The sequence below is a fragment of the Mirounga angustirostris genome, unplaced genomic scaffold, assembly GCF_029215605.1.
Source record: "Mirounga angustirostris isolate CCGP_5_RB_7025 unplaced genomic scaffold, mMirAng1.0.hap1 SCAF_1, whole genome shotgun sequence".
Classification (NCBI taxonomy): domain Eukaryota; kingdom Metazoa; phylum Chordata; class Mammalia; order Carnivora; family Phocidae; genus Mirounga; species Mirounga angustirostris.
In genome coordinates this window covers 66,177,169-66,195,818 of record NW_026991709.1, presented here as the reverse complement: position 1 = coordinate 66,195,818, position 18,650 = coordinate 66,177,169, and the positions used below count along the sequence as shown (strand labels likewise).

The following is an 18,650-nucleotide window of genomic DNA, read 5'->3' as shown; positions in this document are numbered from 1 at the left end:
CCCTGGACACTAGAGATCAGAATTATGGTAGCAAGACCACATCCAGTGCATGCCTCCCACCGGGCCTGCCTGCTATGTGCACAAACACATCATAAAAGGGACTGGGCAGAGCTTCAAGGTGGTTCCAGGGTGTCCATGGGGTCCGGTAATAACTATAGACTCTCGTGACAAACAAATACACGTATTTTATGCTTCACCTTTGCTTCTACCCATGTTTGTATCTGAACGGTATTTCCCATTTTCCAATAATCCTTTAAAATCCACTGATATAATTGCACCACTTGGAATTTCTACTTTTTAATTTGCCCTCATCCCTTCAATAAATGCTTCACCTGAATTGAGCATAAGCCTTGGGTTGGTCCTAGGATACAAGATGAGCAAAAGCAGAGGGTCCCTGCTCTGCCAGAGCCTGCAGGTGAGTGCAGGAGACCTAGACCAATCTAACAATGTCAAGGGACCCGCCACCGAATGATTTTCAACATGAAAACTTCAGTTACGTAGGATGTCCTAATGATTAAATAACTTCTTAAGAGCATGTGGTAGATTCTAAATAGGTTGTATAGGTCACAGTTAAGAAAAAGGGATAGGCTTCTCTAAGAAATATTGGTTCTTCTTCAGTTCATATTTTAAATGGTCACTGTGTCTGCATGACCATCAGTCATGGATGGCACAGTAAAGAACTAAAGTGATACTAAAGTGATACTTCTAATTTAATAATTCTATATTCTAGCTATCTAGTAATGTTTACAATACAATCATAGACTCTCAGAACTTCCAAGAGTTTACACAAAAGATGGCCTATTAGTTAACCAGTAACAAAACGATGTAAAATCTTTCCAAGACAAAGGAAACACATACAGCAGCAAGTTTAAAAATTGATACCAATAAACTACCAACATCAGTGATGGTGGAATTCAACAAAGTAAACATATGATTCCAAATGTATTATCCTTTCAATCTTTAGTGTTACCTGGGAACATTAAACCCAAATTCAGAAGAATGTGATCTTTGAATTCAAAGTGGCCCATTTGCTTACACATTCTGAGAAACTGTCACCTCTTTCACACAGCATCTGACATTTGCCATTTCCTTTAAATCTTAGTTAGAAGAAATTAAATGAGGTAGTATTCTAAATGTAAAAGTGGCTCGAAGAATCCGGTCCATATGCTTTTTCCTATTTGTGCAGAGGAGGGAATATAATACATAACAAAACTAACACATTTTAACAAATGGCAGCATATTTCAAATTTAGGGAAGCATGCCCTGTGAAAGCACCTTTTTATGCAAAATATTTATATAAGAGCATAAATAAAATGTGCTCTGCAAAGTAAAATAAAATATATTGGGGCATATAGAACACAGCCAATATGACTAAGCTTGTAAAAACCAAACCAAACCAAACCAAAAACCACTGGATTTTTTAAAGCTTCCATTTCACAACAGGGTTGAGGGAGGCGGCATTGCACGCTCAAAGGCTCACTTCCCTGCGGCATCTCCATAACCAAAAGCAATGCATGTAAGACTTCTGGGAACCCTTAAAATATGCATTTATCAACCTGGATTTGCAATTTTCAAGTTGATGGTGCAGAACCATTGAGATGTAATTTTGCAGTGCCCTTCACATGCTATTGTCTGGAAGATTCACCACCACACAGACACGTTGCTACTTGGAAAAATTTTCCAGTAAAACAAGATGTTGCTCTTCCTACTCTTCAGCCATGTGAGTAAAGGACAGCTTCTTTTGAAAAGTGCCTTAAATAGCTTTCCTCAAATCTGGTTTAAGATGGAAAATAATCTCAAATAAGCCTTGTACTGGTTGGCTACAGTTTTAATGTGAGGAGTTGGAATTCTTAAGAAGGACAGCATTTGTAAACCAATCTTTGCGATTCACGTATTGGAAACAAAATATTGTACTTGTCATCATACTTGAGTTGCATTTTCACTGTGCATGGCCTATTTGCATACAAACAAAAGAGATTATTTTTACAAGAGGTTTTCTGTGTTTTTGTTTTCGTCCTTTGGGATGACTGTGGTAAATAAGGGAGCAAGCCTTTTTCATACCTTGGATTTCACACATTGTGTTTATGCCATCCTCTACTTCCTCTTCCTCACCACCCACTTCCAATTCTTTGGTGGCCAATTTTGGGGTCTCTGTCACCTGTTGTCTGGAGTACTGCAATAACCTCCTGGCTGTTTCCCTTTCACTATCCTTTACCCCATCATTACCCTTCACCAAAAGCAATCTGATTATGAAACTTCCTTGCTTTGAAGACTTGCTCCCTTTTCTCTCATGGGCTAGTGGTCATAATTCTTAGGAAGACACACAAAGCTCTTCACAGCCTGAATCCAACTTTTCTCTTGCTTTTATCAGTCAACCCACATAACTTACCTTCTAGTCACACTTGAACTGTTTCACTGTCCTGACCTTTCAGGACTTTTTGTGTTCTTTGCCTTTGCAGAAGCTATTCCTTCTGCCTGGGATGCCTTTCTTGCCTTTTCTGTATGCAAAATTCCCCTGTTCCTTTGAGATCCAGATCACTCCACAGTTCACAGTTGGAAACTTCCCTGCCATCCTTCCCTCCTTTTTCACCATATCTGTATCTTCCTCCTGCCAAATCACATAATTTATTCTTTCATTATAACAGTTCCCTCCTCGTGTTAAAATTTCACTGCTCATATGGATGTCCTGTCCTGACTTCCACAAGGGCAGGGAACATGTTTAATTCCTTCTGCATTCCTGATACTTAGTGCAGGTCCAGTAAACATTATTAAAGTTAATATCTGTTAACCGATCACTTATAAGCTAGCTATTCTGCTGAGTACTTTAAGTGCATTACTTCATTTAATCTATATAATAAATGTACAAAGATTTACAATAGGGAAACTGAGTTTCAGAGAAGTTAGGCCACTTGCCTAGGGACACACAGCTGGTGATCTCAAGGTTTTAGCAAGATGCAGAATTGAATCTGTTTTCATTTCTAGCTGATAATGCTATATGACTATGATTAGAATGTCAGTGTACTTTTTTGGTGCGGTTTTGGCTCTTTTTATGTAAGTCTCTCCACTCTACCTTTTACTAATTTTGCAACCTTGAGTAAGTTACTAAACCTCTCTAAACCTCAATTTCCTCATTTTTTTTCAATGGGGAAAATAATACCTAATTTATATGGTTATTGTAAAGATTCAGGGACAACACCTATATAAGCTTCCCAGCCCCCATGCTGCTCATCACAGCAATCACTTATTCCTTCCTGCTCTCAGTCATGTACTTCATATTCCTCCATTCACTCACTTAATCCTTACCCTCTGAAAACTGAAAACTATTGAACCTTCTAACAGATGAAGAAACAGGCTTTAGAGAAGCAAGTAACCTGCCCAAAGTTCCTTTAATCCAAGGAAATGTTTTTCCTCAGGTCCCCCAGAACTAAATAGGACGCTCAGATCAATACCTAAGTGGTGTACAAAGGGATTCCCCCGCCCGTATGTGTGAAAACACAACTAGAGGCATTACAGAGACCGAGTTTGCATTTGTTTTCTAACTTTTTTTTTCCCGGACAACCATGAACACTTGACAAGTCAGAGAATTCTCTTGAAAACAGAATCTTGGGTGAGCCACTGCATGGACAAATTAACTATTCCACTCCCTGCTGTCTAAATTCTCCATGTCCCTCAAATTTCCACCTCTCCACTGAGCCCTCACTCAAGTTCCCCTCTCTCTACCAATCCACTTCCTTCCAACCCCCAAGCAAAGATCTTGGGACCACTTCCAGCCCAGTCAGAAGGGAAGAGGTAATGCTCTCTGCCTTAGGATCTGGTGCCCTGGGGGAAGTGCCTTGCTGGGTTCACATTCTCAAAACCCCTAGCTTCTGTAATTCCCAGCTTTCACCTGTCTTATTCCATTTGGTTATTCCTTCCCACCTGCTGATGCTTCACTATCTAGGCCAAGGCTTTTAGACTCAAGGGCCTGCAGGGTCCTGGCAGGTAATGAAAATCAATGAGCAAAGTAGGCCACATAGGAGGAGAACTTATACTCCACTGGAAGTTGAGCAGCCTCTTCCAGATTCACCAGTTGTTACCATATGGGAATGTGGGCCCAGCGTTACTGGGTATTCTGATTTACGTGAATTCTCCAGATTTTTTAAGTATTGGTAACTAATTATAATTTAAGGGTTTTTTTAATTTTTAATTTTTATTTTTAAAATTAATTTATTTTTTATTATGTTCAATTAGCCAACATATAGTACATCATTAGTTTTTGATATAGTGTTCAACGATTCATTAGTTGTGTGTTAACACCCAGTGCTCCTCACCACCCATGCCCTCCTTAATACCCATCACCCAGTTACTCCGCCCCCCCATCCCCCTTACTTCTGTAACCCTCAGTTTGGTTCCCAGAGTCCAGAGTCTCTCATGGTTTGTCTCCCTCTCTGATTTCTTTCCATTCAGTTTTCCCTCCCTTCCCCTGTGGTCCTCCATGCTATTTCTTATGTTCCACACATGAGTGAAACCATATGATAATTTTCCCTGCTTGACTTATTTCATGTAGCATAATTCCCCCCAGTTCCATCCATGTTGATGTAAATGGCGGGTATTCATCCTTTCTGATGGCTGAATAATAATTTTTAAAGATTACAATCTATGTGTGTACTATTTTTGGCCTACCAACCTTTAGTTTTCAACCTCTGCCCTAGGACCATTGCTCCCTAATTCTTCGCTTTATCACTCGGTTGCCAGAGCTTATTTTGGACCCTGACACCACACAGCTCTCTCTTTCCACCCACAGGTCTGTCTGGCTGCTAAGAGTAATCTCATCCTCCCCTGATCTCCCATAATATATGGTCTCATAATGCTTGCTCAGAGCTTTGGTCTAGAATGAGACTGGGATCTGGAATCCTGGCTCTGTATCAGCTATGTGACCTGGACAAGTTATTTAACATCTCTAAGATTTAGTTTTCACTTGCGGAAAATGGGGGATAATAATATTATCTACCTCCTGGAGTCGTAAGGGTTAAATGAAATAATATATGATGTGATATAGTATGCCATAATGCCTTCCACGTGGTAAGAAGTGTTAGCTATGGTGAGACCTTCTCCCTTAGCAGCTGCCAAGTAGGATCTTTATCGGATTCGTCTTCATTTTCTCAACATTAAATAAAACTTTATTGAATAAGTGAATAAGCTAATAGTCTTAGCTCCCTTTTTTCTAGCCCTGATTCACTGCAGCCTGGAATGCGATATATTCTTAAACCACCCCATCCACAGTGATCTCACTCTCCTCTGAACCTCTGTTACACTAACAGAGGTCAGAGGTCAAAACTGGTGGCCTGAGCCAAACCTGCCCCTCTAGACACTGAGGCATTACATAAAAATCAGGAGATTTCACCTGTAAGTCCACCTTCCTAACTTCTCTCAAAAAGTAAGATTAGGTTGTACTGGACCACACTCCTGCACAAAAGACAACAGAGTGGTGACCAGAAGCTTTGCTCAACATGGGGCTCATTTGCTTGTGTAATGAAGTTTCCACCATTCATGCACCATGAGGGTATAATAAACTATAGGCCTGCATCACACTTCTGTCATCTGAGGGTCTCTGTGGGCATTCTATGTTTGCCACTCCTGACTTAGAAACTGTACCTCACCACTAGACGGCTTTTTAACTAGATTTCATCCTGCTTAGCAGAACGATATAAATTCACTGTAGATTTAGCAAGTTCAAAGAAAAAAAAAAACCTATTTCTGTAATCCCACCAATCTAGAGGTAACAACTATGACTGTTTTTACATACTTGCTTGCTATGTTGTTTCTATGCATTATTTTCCTTATAATTCCACGGGCTTATGATTCCTTCTGTCATTAAAAAGTCATCAACACACACACAAACACACACACACATCATCAACTTCATTTTAATTTACTTAACTATTAACCTACTATGAAAAATTTAGGTTGATTCTTATTTTTCATTATATTAAATAATGCTATAATAAACATTTTCGTACACAAATCTTTTCCATGTCTCTTATTATTTATCTGTATTCTTAAAGGTGAAATTATTACAGAAGAGGAATAAGCATTTTTATGATAAACAAAAGTGGTAGTTTAAAAATCTTCTAGAATTAGAAGTGCAAATTTGAATACGTTACCCATGATGACTAATAAGCAAACAAGTCTATAAATTCAGAGCAGACATTAGCAGATGTAACATATTTGAGTCCAGAAGGCGAAAACAGGGCTTTCATAGCTTCGTGAAGACATACATAATTACCAACTATAGGACAGGATTTTATTTTAATGTTTTTGACATCCTACCTTACATAAAATATATTTTATGTGGCTTTGTTGTTTGGCTTTCACCTTTTTCACCTGCATTGAGCCTGCCCTTCTCTTATCTATAATTAGAGGTTTACTATAGTGACTTCTGGGTTTTAAGTAAGAATCCATTTGCTAGAACTGAATCAGAAAACGCAGAGCTAAAGAAATTTAGGACAATTTAAAATATAGAAAACAATAGATTTAAAGAAAAGAATGTGAAGCCTGAAATACTTTATTTCCATGAGACTTCACATCCACTATAAATTTCTATAAGCCTCATGGCACTGGTAAGTACCCATTCCCACACTTTTCAGATGAAGGCACTAAAGTTCAGGGGTCGAGGTAGCTTCCCCAAGGTGACACTGCTGGTAAACAGAGAACTACTCGTTAACTACTTATTCTTTGACACCAGCCGGACTGACTCAAAACTCTGGCACTTAGCCAAGGCATACTGCCTACGGACAAATGGAAAGCAGCTACGTGGAACCTTGCACACTTCACTGTTACTTTTTAAAAATCATCATATTTGATATATTTACCTTGAGAAATCATGTTACTCATTTTGGCATATTTCTAATGTGTAGCCAAGAACAAAGGTGCTGAATGAACTGAAAAATTATTAAGAATAGAGAAATAGGCAGTTGGCCAGAATAGGTGTTTTTAAGCATTTTTAAGTTTCTTATAGTTGGCAAATTGCTTTCCAGAAAGGTTAGAGTCATTCATAATCCCACAATCAATAGTATATGAAAGCACCATTCTTCTTGTGCACTCATTATCATTGTTATTATTATCAGAGAGAGAAAGAAAGAGAGAGTGAACAGGGGAGGGGCAGAGGCAGAGAGAGAATCCTAAGTAGGGTGTGGAGCCCGACACAGGGCTCTTACAACCCTGAGATCATGTCTTGAGCCGAAGTCAATTAAGTGACTGAGCCTCCCAGGTACCCCCTCATCAGCATTATTATCTCCACCCCAACAAAATATAAATTGTTAATTTGATAAATAAAAATATTCATTGGTGTTTGCATTAGTGTTTCTTTAATATTTAGTGAAGATGAACATTTTGGGTTTCTTTAAATTACTTTTTTAAATTGTTTTTAATTTTATTTCAAGTATTGTTAATATACAGTGTTATATTAGTTTCAGGTGTACAATATAATGATTCAACAATTCTATACATTACTCAGTGCTTATAAGTGTACTCTTTAATCTCCATCACCTGTTTCACCCATCTCCCCCTCTCATCTCCCCTCTGGTAACTATCAGCTTGTTCTCTGAGTTAAGAATCTGTTTCTTGGTTTGTCTCTCTCTTTTTTCCCGTTGCTTGTTTGTTTTGTTCCTTAAATCCCACATATGAATGACATCCCATGGAATTTATCTTTCTCTGACTTATTGCACTCAGCATAATACTCTCTAGCTCCATCCATGTTGTTGCAAATGGCAAGATTTAATTCTTTTTTATGGCTGAGTAATAGTCCATTGAATACATATTTTCTTTATCCACATCTTATCTATTCATCTATTGATGGACACTTGGGCTGCTTCCATAATTTGGCTATTGCGAATAATGCTGCAATAAACAGGGGTGTGTGTATCCCTTTGAATTAGTGTTTTTATATTTTGGAGGTAAGTACCCAGTCGTGCGATTACTGGATCATAGGGAGGTTCCATTTTTAACTCTTTGAGGAACTTCCGTACTGTTTTCTACAGTGCTGTACTAGTTTGCATTCCTACTAAACAGTGCACAAGCGTTCCTTTTTCTCCACATTTTTGCTAACACTTGTTTCTTGTGTTTTTGATTGTAGCCATCTGACAGGTGTGAGGTGATATCTCATTGTAGTTTTGATTTGCATTTCCCCAATAAAGAGTGACATTGAGCATCTTTTCATGTGTCTGTTGGTCATTTGTACGTCTTTTGAGAAACGTCTGTTCATGTCTTCTGCCCATTTTTTTAATTGGATTATTTGTTTTTTGGGTGTTGAGTTGTATCTTTAAATTACTTTTTAAATGTTTTATTTTGAATTAATTTAAGTTGCCAATAAAGTTGAAAAGAAATGTATAAGGAGGTCTTATGTACCCTTCACCCACCTCCCCCCAATGGTAACGTCTTGTATAAGTGCGGTACAACAGTTAAAAACCAGGAAATGGACACTGGTGTAATCCACAGAGTTTATTTAGATTTCACCAGTTTTATGTTTTATGTAGTTCTATGCAATTTTATCACATGTGTAAATTCATGTAACAATTGTCATTCATGTAATAAGGAAATATTTCATCACCACAAGGCTCCCCTGTGCTAACCCTTTGTAGCTGCACCTCCTTTCTCCAGCACCCATGGCTAAACCACCGATCTGCTTTCTTGTCTTTATGATTTTGTTATTTCAAGAATGACATATAAATGGAATCATATGATATGTAACATTTTGGGATTGGCATTTTCACTTTGCATAATTCTCTGGAGATTCATCCAAGTTTTTGTGTATATCGGTAGTTCCTTCCTTTTATTGCTGAGTAGTGTTCCATGGTACATATATACCACAGTTTGTTTAACCATTCACTCAGTGATGGATATTTTTCCCCCCAGTTTTTGACTATTATGAATAAGTCTGGTATGAATATTCATGTCGTGGTTTTGTGTGAACATAGGTTTTTTATTTCTCTGGGATAAATGCCCGAGACTGCAACTGCTGGGTCATATGGTAAGTGTATGTTTAGTTTTGTAAGAAAATGTCCAACTGTTTTCCAGAGTGGCTGTACAATCTAACACTCCCAACAGCAAAATATGAATGATCCAGTTTCTCTGCATTCTGCAAACATTTGATGTTACCATTATTTTTTTTTAGCCATTCTACTAGATGTGTAGTGATACCTCACTCTGGGTTTAATTTTCATTCTCATAATGGCTAATGATGTTAAGCATCTTTTCATGTGCTTATTTGTCATCTGAATATCCTCTTTGAGAAAATGTCTTGTATATCTTTTGCCCATTTTTGAATTGGATTGTTTACTGTTTAATCTGATAAGTGAAAATATCTCATTGGAGTGGCACCTGGGTGGCTGGGTCAGTTAAGCGACTGCCTTCGGCTCAGGTCATGATCCTGGAGTCCCAGGATCGAGTCCCATATCGAGCTCCCTGCTTGGCGGGGAGTCTGCTTCTCCCTCTGACCCTCCCCCCTCTCATGCTCTCTCTCTCTCTCTCAAATAAATAATATTAAATCTTTAAAAAAAAAAAGAAAATATCTCATTGGAGCTTGAACTGGCATTTCTTTAATACCTAGCAAAAAGGATCATTTTTTGTCATTTATATTTATTTTTTAAAATAGCTTAGTTATTAACTGCATTGGATTGCTTTGCGATTTTATTTTTTTATTTTTTTAAATTATGTGAGTCACCATACAGTACATCATTAGTTTTTGATGTAGTGTTCTATGCTTTTCTCATTTTATAATTGTTGGTCTGTCTTCCTAATTACACTATAAAGATGACATGTTGGCTATTTTTTTTTTCTGTATTTTACCCGGGTCCTTAAAACAATCAGGTTCTTGATAAAGATTTATTGTTTTCTTGGTTGAAAATAGTTGCAACATAAGGGTGATGATCTAGGTTTATCTTTTGGGTAGTTATTTTTTCGGATCTTATCCCATGGTTAGTTTCTGGCTGATACTAATTCGTTTACTTAACTATTAATTACTTTTTATTTTTATTAGATCTTTTAGTACAGTCAAATTGGATTAATTTGATCCCCTATAAAATAGAACTGTGACATTTGGATTGTCTGGCTGATATCCCTGAGACTGTAGAAAGCAAATTTTAGACTCATTTTGACTTCAGAACTTTCTAAGAAAATGCTTTGATACTTCTTTATTCAAGTGCTACTATATTTTTCTGTTTAAATGATGAGTGAGCCCCAAAATTCCACTTGTGTTTGTTTTCTTCTTTACATTGCCAGATTCACCGCAGTCTTCATCTCTGAGAAGGCTCAAATAATAACTTTCTTATGGCTTTACAAAATAGAATGGAATCTGTGTCAGTACTAAAAATCTAATTCGTAAAATGATAGCTGCAAAAATCCTTTTCTTCCTGAAAGCCTTCTCAAACCAGTTTGGTGGGAAAAAGTATCTGCATTTTTTTTTTAAAGATTTTATTTATTTATTTGAGAGAGAGAGAGCATGAGGGGGAGAGGGTCAGAGGGAGAAGCAGACTCCTCGCCGAGCAGGGAGCCCGATGCAGGACTCGATCCCAGGACTCCAGGATCATGACCTGAGCCGAAGGCAGTCGCTTAACCAACCGAGCCACCCAGGCGTCCAAAAGTATCTGCATTTTTAGCAATTAAAGTAGAGGAAGGAAAACTCCAGGTCTGGCTGACTGGACTCTTGGTTGTTTCCACGTGGCTGTTATGGATAGCAGGGGTGAGTCTGGTCCAGAGAGGAGGTCTCCTTTCATCACCAAATGTTTGCAGGAGTGGTCCCTGTGCTGTCTCTGTATTCTCAGCTCTCTTGATGATGATTAACTCCCTCTACTCAACTGGGAGATCTCTGCAAAGGTCACCGAAGGCCTCCGGACTGACATTTTCAGTCATTCTCCTACTTCACCTTTCTCCAGAATGTGACACTGTGGCCACCCTCTGCTTTGTGCAATACTTTCCTTCTCTTAGCTTAGGTGACATGATCCTTTATCTTCCCTTCCTCCCCTATATGCTTATGCCCAGTTTCCTTTCTCTGGCTGTACGCACTCTTCTCACCAAGGTATTACTATGCACACTCACCAACTGTATTAGTTCGCTAGGGTCATAGCAACAGAGTACCACAAACTGTGGCTTAAACAACAGAAGTTTATTGTCTCACAGTTCTGGAAGCAAGAAGCTTTCAATGAAGGTGTCGGCAGCGCTGGTTCCTTCTGACGGCTGTGAGGGACGGATCTGTTCGAGGCCTCTCTCCTTAGCTTGAGAATGGCCTTGTTCTCCATGTCTGCTCACATTGTCTTCTCTCTCTGCAGGTTTCTCTGTCTAAATTTTCCCTTCTCTATCAGCACACCTATCATCTGGGATTAGGGCCCACCCTCATGACCTCATTTTGACTTGATTATCACTGTAAAGACCCTATCTCCAAATACGGTCACATTCTGAGGTACTGGGGTTAAGACTTCAACATATCAATTTTGAGGGGACACCATTCATTCATTAACATTTAGTCCTTAGACACATTTTTTTCTGTTGTAGCTCATTTGTTCAATGTAGAAGTTTGGTAAATACAGTTTGCCTTTCCCTGGGGATGTCCTATTTTTTTTTTTTAAAGATTTTATTTATTTATTTGACAGAGAGAGAGAGACCGCAAGAGAGGGAACACAAGCAGGGGAGCGGGAGAGGGAGAAGCAGGCTTCCCGCGGAGCAGGGAGCCCGATGCGGGGCTCGATCCCAGGACCCCGGGATCATGACCTGAGCCGAAGGCAGACGCTTAACGACTGAGCCACCCAGGCGCCCCGGGATGTCCTATTCTTGCTTGCATCTATCTCCTCCCTTGGTTTCTATGACATCGCTTTTCTCGTACTTCGCTCCAATCTCTTTAGTCCCTCTGTGATGTCTATTGTGGACTCTCCATCCTCATCTCCCTCCTTAAATGTCAAGGTTTTCCACGTTCCATCCTTGGCTTCTTCTCACTCCATCATCCTCTCTCCCTGGTGAGCTCACCCACAATGAGAATTTCAGCCTTCAGCTGTACTTATGCTGAATACTGTTAACATCTATTCCAACCTATACCTCTTTTTTGAGCTTTGCACCTGTATATTCACTTGTCTACTTGGGCATCACCATCCAACTCCTCCACAGAATCTCAAATTCAGCAAAAGGAACTTACCTTCAGTTCTCTCTTTCCCCTGGCTCAAACCCAATCCACTTCCTATATCCCCTGTTTTATGAAGGATGCCACTGTGTACTTAGATCTCTCCTTCCAAGCTCCACATCTTTCAGAAACCAAATCCTGTCAATTCTTATCATATCTTTGCTTGTTTATTCTTCTTCAAACTTAGGCTGTAACTTTGAGATAATCACGGCTGGATACCTGGGCTCTGGGTTTCCTTGTTCTGGCCCCTCCTAGTTTCTACCTCATCCTCTGTTATTACTCTGTCAGGTATCTTCTCACAGCTATACTTGGAAACCACCCCCACCCACCATCCGTCTAATCACCCAGATCTTGGGTCTTTAAACCAAGTTGACCCCCCATGAAACCCACAGCTGGAGGTCTGTAAAAGCCTCTGCAGATCTCTGAGCCATCTCTTCTGTTCTGCATTATCTCTGCTCCTGGCTTCATCCCTGCAACCAAAATGACTCTCTACTTTCTTAGCTTCACCCTCCTTTCTGGTATTTGTCTTCTCATTGTAATCAGAGTCATTCCTTGGAAGTGGCTGGCCTTGTCCTTGGGCTCTGTCTGTTTCAAGTCAGCTTCACTGGGAGCCAAGCCTGTCTTAACAGGCCCAGAGGGTACTGCACCTTCCTGAATTCTAGTTCTAGCATTGCCATCAAGTAATTGTATAATCTTGGACGAATCACTTCCCCTTTAGTTCTTAATCCTAATAGTAATAGTAATAAAAACAACTAATAATAATTACTGAGTACTTATCAGAGCAAGGTTCTAAGCACTTTACATGGGTTATCTCTCACAACCACTTATGACTTATCACAATTATCCCCATTGTACAGAGAAGAAACTGAGGATCACAATTTTTAAGCAACTTGTCCAAGGTCACACAGCCAGAAAGTAGAAGAGCCTAGGATTCAAGTTCCAGCACTCTGGTTCCAAAGCATGGCCACTTAACCACTGCCCTGTTCTTCCTTGCAGTAGGCAGCTCACTCCAGGGCCATGCCATCACATCTGTAAACTACAGAAGTAAGCACTCCAGTCTTTCCACATAGAATATTCTATGAAAGCCAGCCTATTAGGATCTAGCGAGTATATTTTGAAGAGGAGTCAAGTGAGAAAAAAGTGAAACACAAAAGGCCAAAACCCTAAAAATGGAATTCCACAAATTATGAGTGATCACGTAGTACTAGACAGTTGTCTGCTTTTCTGAGAGAAGCCAAGAATTGATTTATTTTTTAATTATCTAGTTTTATTTTTCTGCCTGCTGATGTGACCCAAGTTCAAAAGCACAGAGTAGAAAATAGAAATCATCTGTATTTCTGGTTAACATTGTGTATATATAGGTATCATGCATAAAAGTAGTAGCACTGTACATTCTGCTTTTTTTTTCTTTAGCTAAACACATTAAAAATTGTTCTACAGTAGAATTTTTAATGATTCATGGTATTCCATTACGGATGTTCCATAATTAACCAATTACCTATTTTAAGACATTTAAGTTGTTTCTAAGATTTTCACTATTAGAAAAATGCCAATACTTGTGTCACTAAAATTTTACAAATATATATGATTATGTCTTTATAATAAATGTCTAAAATTTGAACTTCTTGGTTAAAGAACATATACATTTTTGTTGTTGTTGTTTTTAAAGATTTTATTTATTTATTTATTTATTTGAGAGAGAGAGAGAGAAACAGCACGAGAGGGAAGAGGGCAGAGGGAGAAGCGGACCCCCCGCCGAGCAGGTAGCCCGATGCGGGGCTCGATCCCAGGACTCCGGGACCATGACCTGAGCCGAAGGCAGTCGCTTAACCAACTGAGCCACCCAGGCGCCCAAGAACATATACATTTTAAGGGCTTTTGATTTGTATCACCAAATTTTTGTCCAGAAAGATATTACCATCAGCAGGGAATAAGGGTATAAATGTTCCTCCCTCCTTAGAAACATGTAAGCTTCTTACTTACATGCTAGTTACTTTTAAAAAAGAAACCTGCCGTTTTGATAAAGAAAAATAACATTTCACTGTTTTAATTAGCATTTCTTTTATTTCTGATGAGATTTCACATTATTTATTGGTCATTTATATTTTAAAATTTTCTGTTCATTATCAATTTTCAGGCACTGTGAAACAGCGAATCTTAAGAAGAACAATATAGACAGTGGCCTGTGGTTCTATAGATGTCTGCAGGCAGCGTTAGCATAATTAAATGGTATCACTGCTATAGTTTCACAAAAAGGATAAATTCTGAATTTTTTTATACATGTGTAATATTTCAAAATTCTACTGCAAGGAAAAAGACTCTCCTTGGAAATTAAATTCTAATCTTCTGAAATAAAATCAGCAAAGCTGTTTCCAGAACCAGTAAGCACTGCATAGACGAGGGTTACTGAGATTTTCAAAGAACAATAATAAATAATGACTGATTCCAGCTGGAGGGTGGATGTGACTGTTTCCAGTAAGTCACAGCCACGGGGGCATGCCACACATGAAGAAACCTTGCGGTACAGAGCAAAGCAGCAAGAAAGATTTTAGCTTTACTCCTATATGAACAGTGTGATCTTAGCATGTTATTTAGGCTCTTTAAGCCACAGTTATCTATAAAACAGAATGATATTATCTGTCTGAGAGTCATTGTGGAGATTAAAATCCAATGACATGCCATGAATAAAGTACACAATACATCATGTGTGTTCAATACTGGGGAGTTAATTGAATTATTACTCTACTTTTTTCTACTACCTCACCTTGCTCACAATCTCCCATGGCCTGTTTGTGATTCATTTTCTGGCTTCTGCATTTTCTTCTTACACCTCTTTTTCCTCTTCCTTTTCCTTGGCCTCTCTCCTACCTTCTCTTATTCCTCTGCCCCAGGCCAAACTGGCCTTGGTGTACACAAAATTTACTCTCTAGACTTTGTAATGCTTACACAGACATTTAAATTTTTTGATTCTTAAAATCAACAACTGCAACATTTAAATATTCGAAAAACAAATTTACAAAATCAAAATTAATCACTTAAAAAAAAAAACCAACAATCGGTAAACTTTTTGGCACCTCAAATAATTCTTAACTTTGAGTGGCAGTGAAACGTCTTTGGTAGAAATTTCTTTAAAAGATCCCCTGCCGGGGCGCCTGGGTGACTCAGTCCGTTGAGCGTCTGCCTTCGGCTGCGGTCATGATCTCAGGGTCCTGGGATCAAGTCCCACATCCGGCTCCCTGCTCAGGGGGGAGCCTGCTTCTGCCTGCCTCTCCCCTGCATGTGCGCTCTCTCTCTCTCTCAAATAAATAAATAAAATCTTAAAAAAAAAATAAAATCCCCTGCCTTGGAGCTACAGGATCAACCTAGAGTAGATGCTCTCAGAAGGGGAGAATGGCTTCTGGGACTTCATTTAATTTTTCACAGCATAGGTTGTTCTTTATCCCAGGAGTTTGTGCTTTGGGTTTGTGCATAACTATGCCTTAATACATATTAGCGTTCTTGAGCAGGAAGGGCAGAAAACAGAGCACCAGCCTCAACCTCAGCCTGTTGCTGAGGTAACTTAACTCCTTTTTTTTTTTTTTTAAGATTTTATGTATTTGAGAGAGAGAGCACAAGAGTGGGGTGAGGGGCAAAGGGAGAAGTAGACTGCCCGCTGAGCTGGGATACACATGTGGGGCTCGATTTGGGGCTGGATCCTGGGACTCCAGGATCATGACCTGAGCCCAAGGCAGACGCTTAACCAAGTGCTTAACCGCGGAGCCACCCAGGCGCCCCTGAGGTCACTTAACTCTTAATTGCCTGTCAAAGAATAATGAGAATGATCACTCACCATCTGAGATACATCTTGGCTGCGTCGGCTGTTGCGCTAACGTCTGGGAATGATTCTTGTCTGTCTGTACTAGCTTGTGCTACAGTGGAAGGAGGAGCAACCCCCTTACGCCTGTGAAAGCCTTCCTCTCAATGACTGTATATCCTGTAACTTTCTTTAATAAAGGCTGTTCCTCTTTTTTTCTACAGATTTTGCCAACACTTGTGGAAGAAATTTAACCATTTCCTTGCATTTGAATTCACTGACCTACGTCTAAATATATTTTTTAAAATAATTCAGTGGCTCGAGTTCCAGACCTGACATTAAGATGAGACTGACATTCCCTCAAAAAACCTAGAAAATAAAATAATTAAAAAGAAAGAAAAATCTCTGCATTTATAAATAGAATAAAAAATATTCTGCAGTTTTGGGGCGCCTGGGTGGCTCAGTCGTTAAGCGTCTGCCTTCGGCTCAGGTCATGATCCCAGGGTCCTGGGATGGAGCCCCGCATCGGGCTTCCTGCTCAGCGGGAAGCCTGCTTCTCCCTCTCCCACTCCCCCTGCTTGTGTTCCCTCTCTCGCTATCTCTTTCTCTGTCAAATAAATAAATAAAATCTTTTAAAAAAATATTCTGCAGTTTCGGTAAGACAGTAAAAAGTATGATTTATTATGGATGTGGATTGGGAGTGAGTAGCCTCTTCCTACTGATTTCCACCACAGAGATAATAGAAGATTTCACTGAACTTTAGGTGCAAGGGAAAGACCTGTGAGAGCTGCACAACCAAGGAAGGCAAACAAAAACTACTGCTTTTATTATTTCATTCTTACTAGAGGCAAAGATTAAATTGGTCAAAGAGAGGTTTCCTGAAATAGAGGCCTGAAAAATAAAAGCAGTATCCTAACATGAAGAGATGCACTTGAGAGAGAAACATAAAATTCATCAAGTAGAAACTATTTTCAGAAGAAAAAAATTTCCACATATGAACTGAAAGGGACACCATGAAGGAATTCAAAAGATTCAGACTGTCGAAAAAACTTTAAGAAAATGGATTTTCCTCCAGATAAATCACTGTGAGCATTTTAAATTACAAAGACATTGAAAGCTAAAAGCAAAATGAAAAAGTAGGATGACTACAGAGAAAGATAAACCAGCTTGACCTCTTACTCAACCCTAAATGTCAAAAGCCCCAGAACAAGATCTATAGAGTTTTGAGGTAGCATTCTCTACCTAGAGAAGGTGCCAATTAAATAGGAAGGTCAATAGAAATATATTACCAAGCAGACAGAATAACAAAAATACCACTTCAAAGGTAACCTTCCTAAATAAATTATTTGAATATGTGTTCCAGAATAGTAAGAAATGAATTAAGGTCGAAAGCAGAAGGATACAGAAGATGTTGTCTTGATTACCTGGCTCGAAAACAGAGAAAAATGGAGGAGGAGGAAGGGCACAGGGAAAGCAAGTGCTAAGGTGGAAATTTATAGATGTAAACACTTTAAAAATTAAGAAAGATCTCAAAAAAAAGAAAGAAAGAAAGAAAGAAAGAAAGATCTCAAATCAACAACTTAACTTTACAACTTAAGGAACTAGAAAAATAACAAACTAAACCCAAAGATAGCAGAAGGAAGGAAACTGTAAAGATTAAAACAGAGATAAATGAAATAGAGAATAGAAAAACAATAGAGAAAATCAGTGAACCCCAAAGTTGGTTCTTTGAAAAAATCAAAAATATTAACAAAACTTTAGCTACAAATAGACTAAGAAAATAAGAGAGAAGACTCAAATTACTAAATCAGAAGTGACCAATGGATCAAAGAAATCAAAAGGAAAATCAAAAAAGAATCTTGAGGCAGGCAAAAATGAAAACAAAAATTATGAAAACTTATGGGATGTAGCAAAAACATAGAGGGAAGTTCATAGAAATAAATGCCCACATTGAGAAAATAGTAAGATCTCAAATAAACAATTTAACTTTGCACTGCAAGGACCTAGAAAAAGAACAAACTAACCCAAAAGTTAGCAGAAGGAAGGAAATAATAAAGATTAAAGCAGAAATAAATGAAATAGAGACTAGAAAGACAATAGAAAAGATCATCAAAACTAATAGTTGGTTTTATTTTTTTTTAAGATTTTATTTATTTGAGAGAGAGAGAGAGCGCGCGCATGCATCAGCAGAGGGAGGGGCAGAGGGAGAAGCAGACTCCCTACTGAGCAGGAAGCCACTTAACCCACTGAGCCACCCAGGCACCCTAATGGTTTTAAAAAGATAAATAAAACGGACAAATCTTTAACTAGATTAAGAACAAAGGAGAGAAGACTCAAATCAATAAAGTTATAAGTGAAAGAGGAGACATTACAACTCATACCACAGAAATATAAAAGATAGTAAGAGAATACGATAAACAATTGTAGGCCAATAAGACAGGCGCATGTAAACGATCTTAATGTCACTAATCGTCAGGGAAATGCAAATCAAAACCACAATGAGATACCACCTTACACCTGTCAGAAAGGTTAGAATCAAAAAGACAAGAAATAATAAGTGTTGGTGAGGCTGTGGAGAAAAAGGAACTCTTGCGCACTGTTGGTGGGAAGGTAAATTGATGCAGCCATTGTGGAAAACAGTATGGAGGTTCCTCAAAAAATGAAAAATAGAAATACCATATAATCCAGTAATTCGGCTACTGGTATTTACAC

At 38.7% G+C, this 18,650-nt stretch overlaps 1 protein-coding gene across 2 annotated transcripts in view; it reads right to left on the bottom strand.

Annotated features, from left to right (window-relative positions):
- CD86 (CD86 molecule) overlaps window positions 1–16,090 on the bottom strand; it is a 68,031-nt gene extending 51,941 nt beyond the window's left edge. For both annotated transcript variants that reach the window (XM_045902974.2, XM_045902975.2), the window contains exon 1: window positions 15,975–16,090. In XM_045902974.2, coding sequence (XP_045758930.1) covers window positions 15,975–15,988 — 14 coding nt within the window. In that variant the 5' untranslated portion in view covers window positions 15,989–16,090. The remainder of the gene's footprint in view (window positions 1–15,974) is intronic.
- Window positions 16,091–18,650: the final 2,560 nt, after the last annotated feature.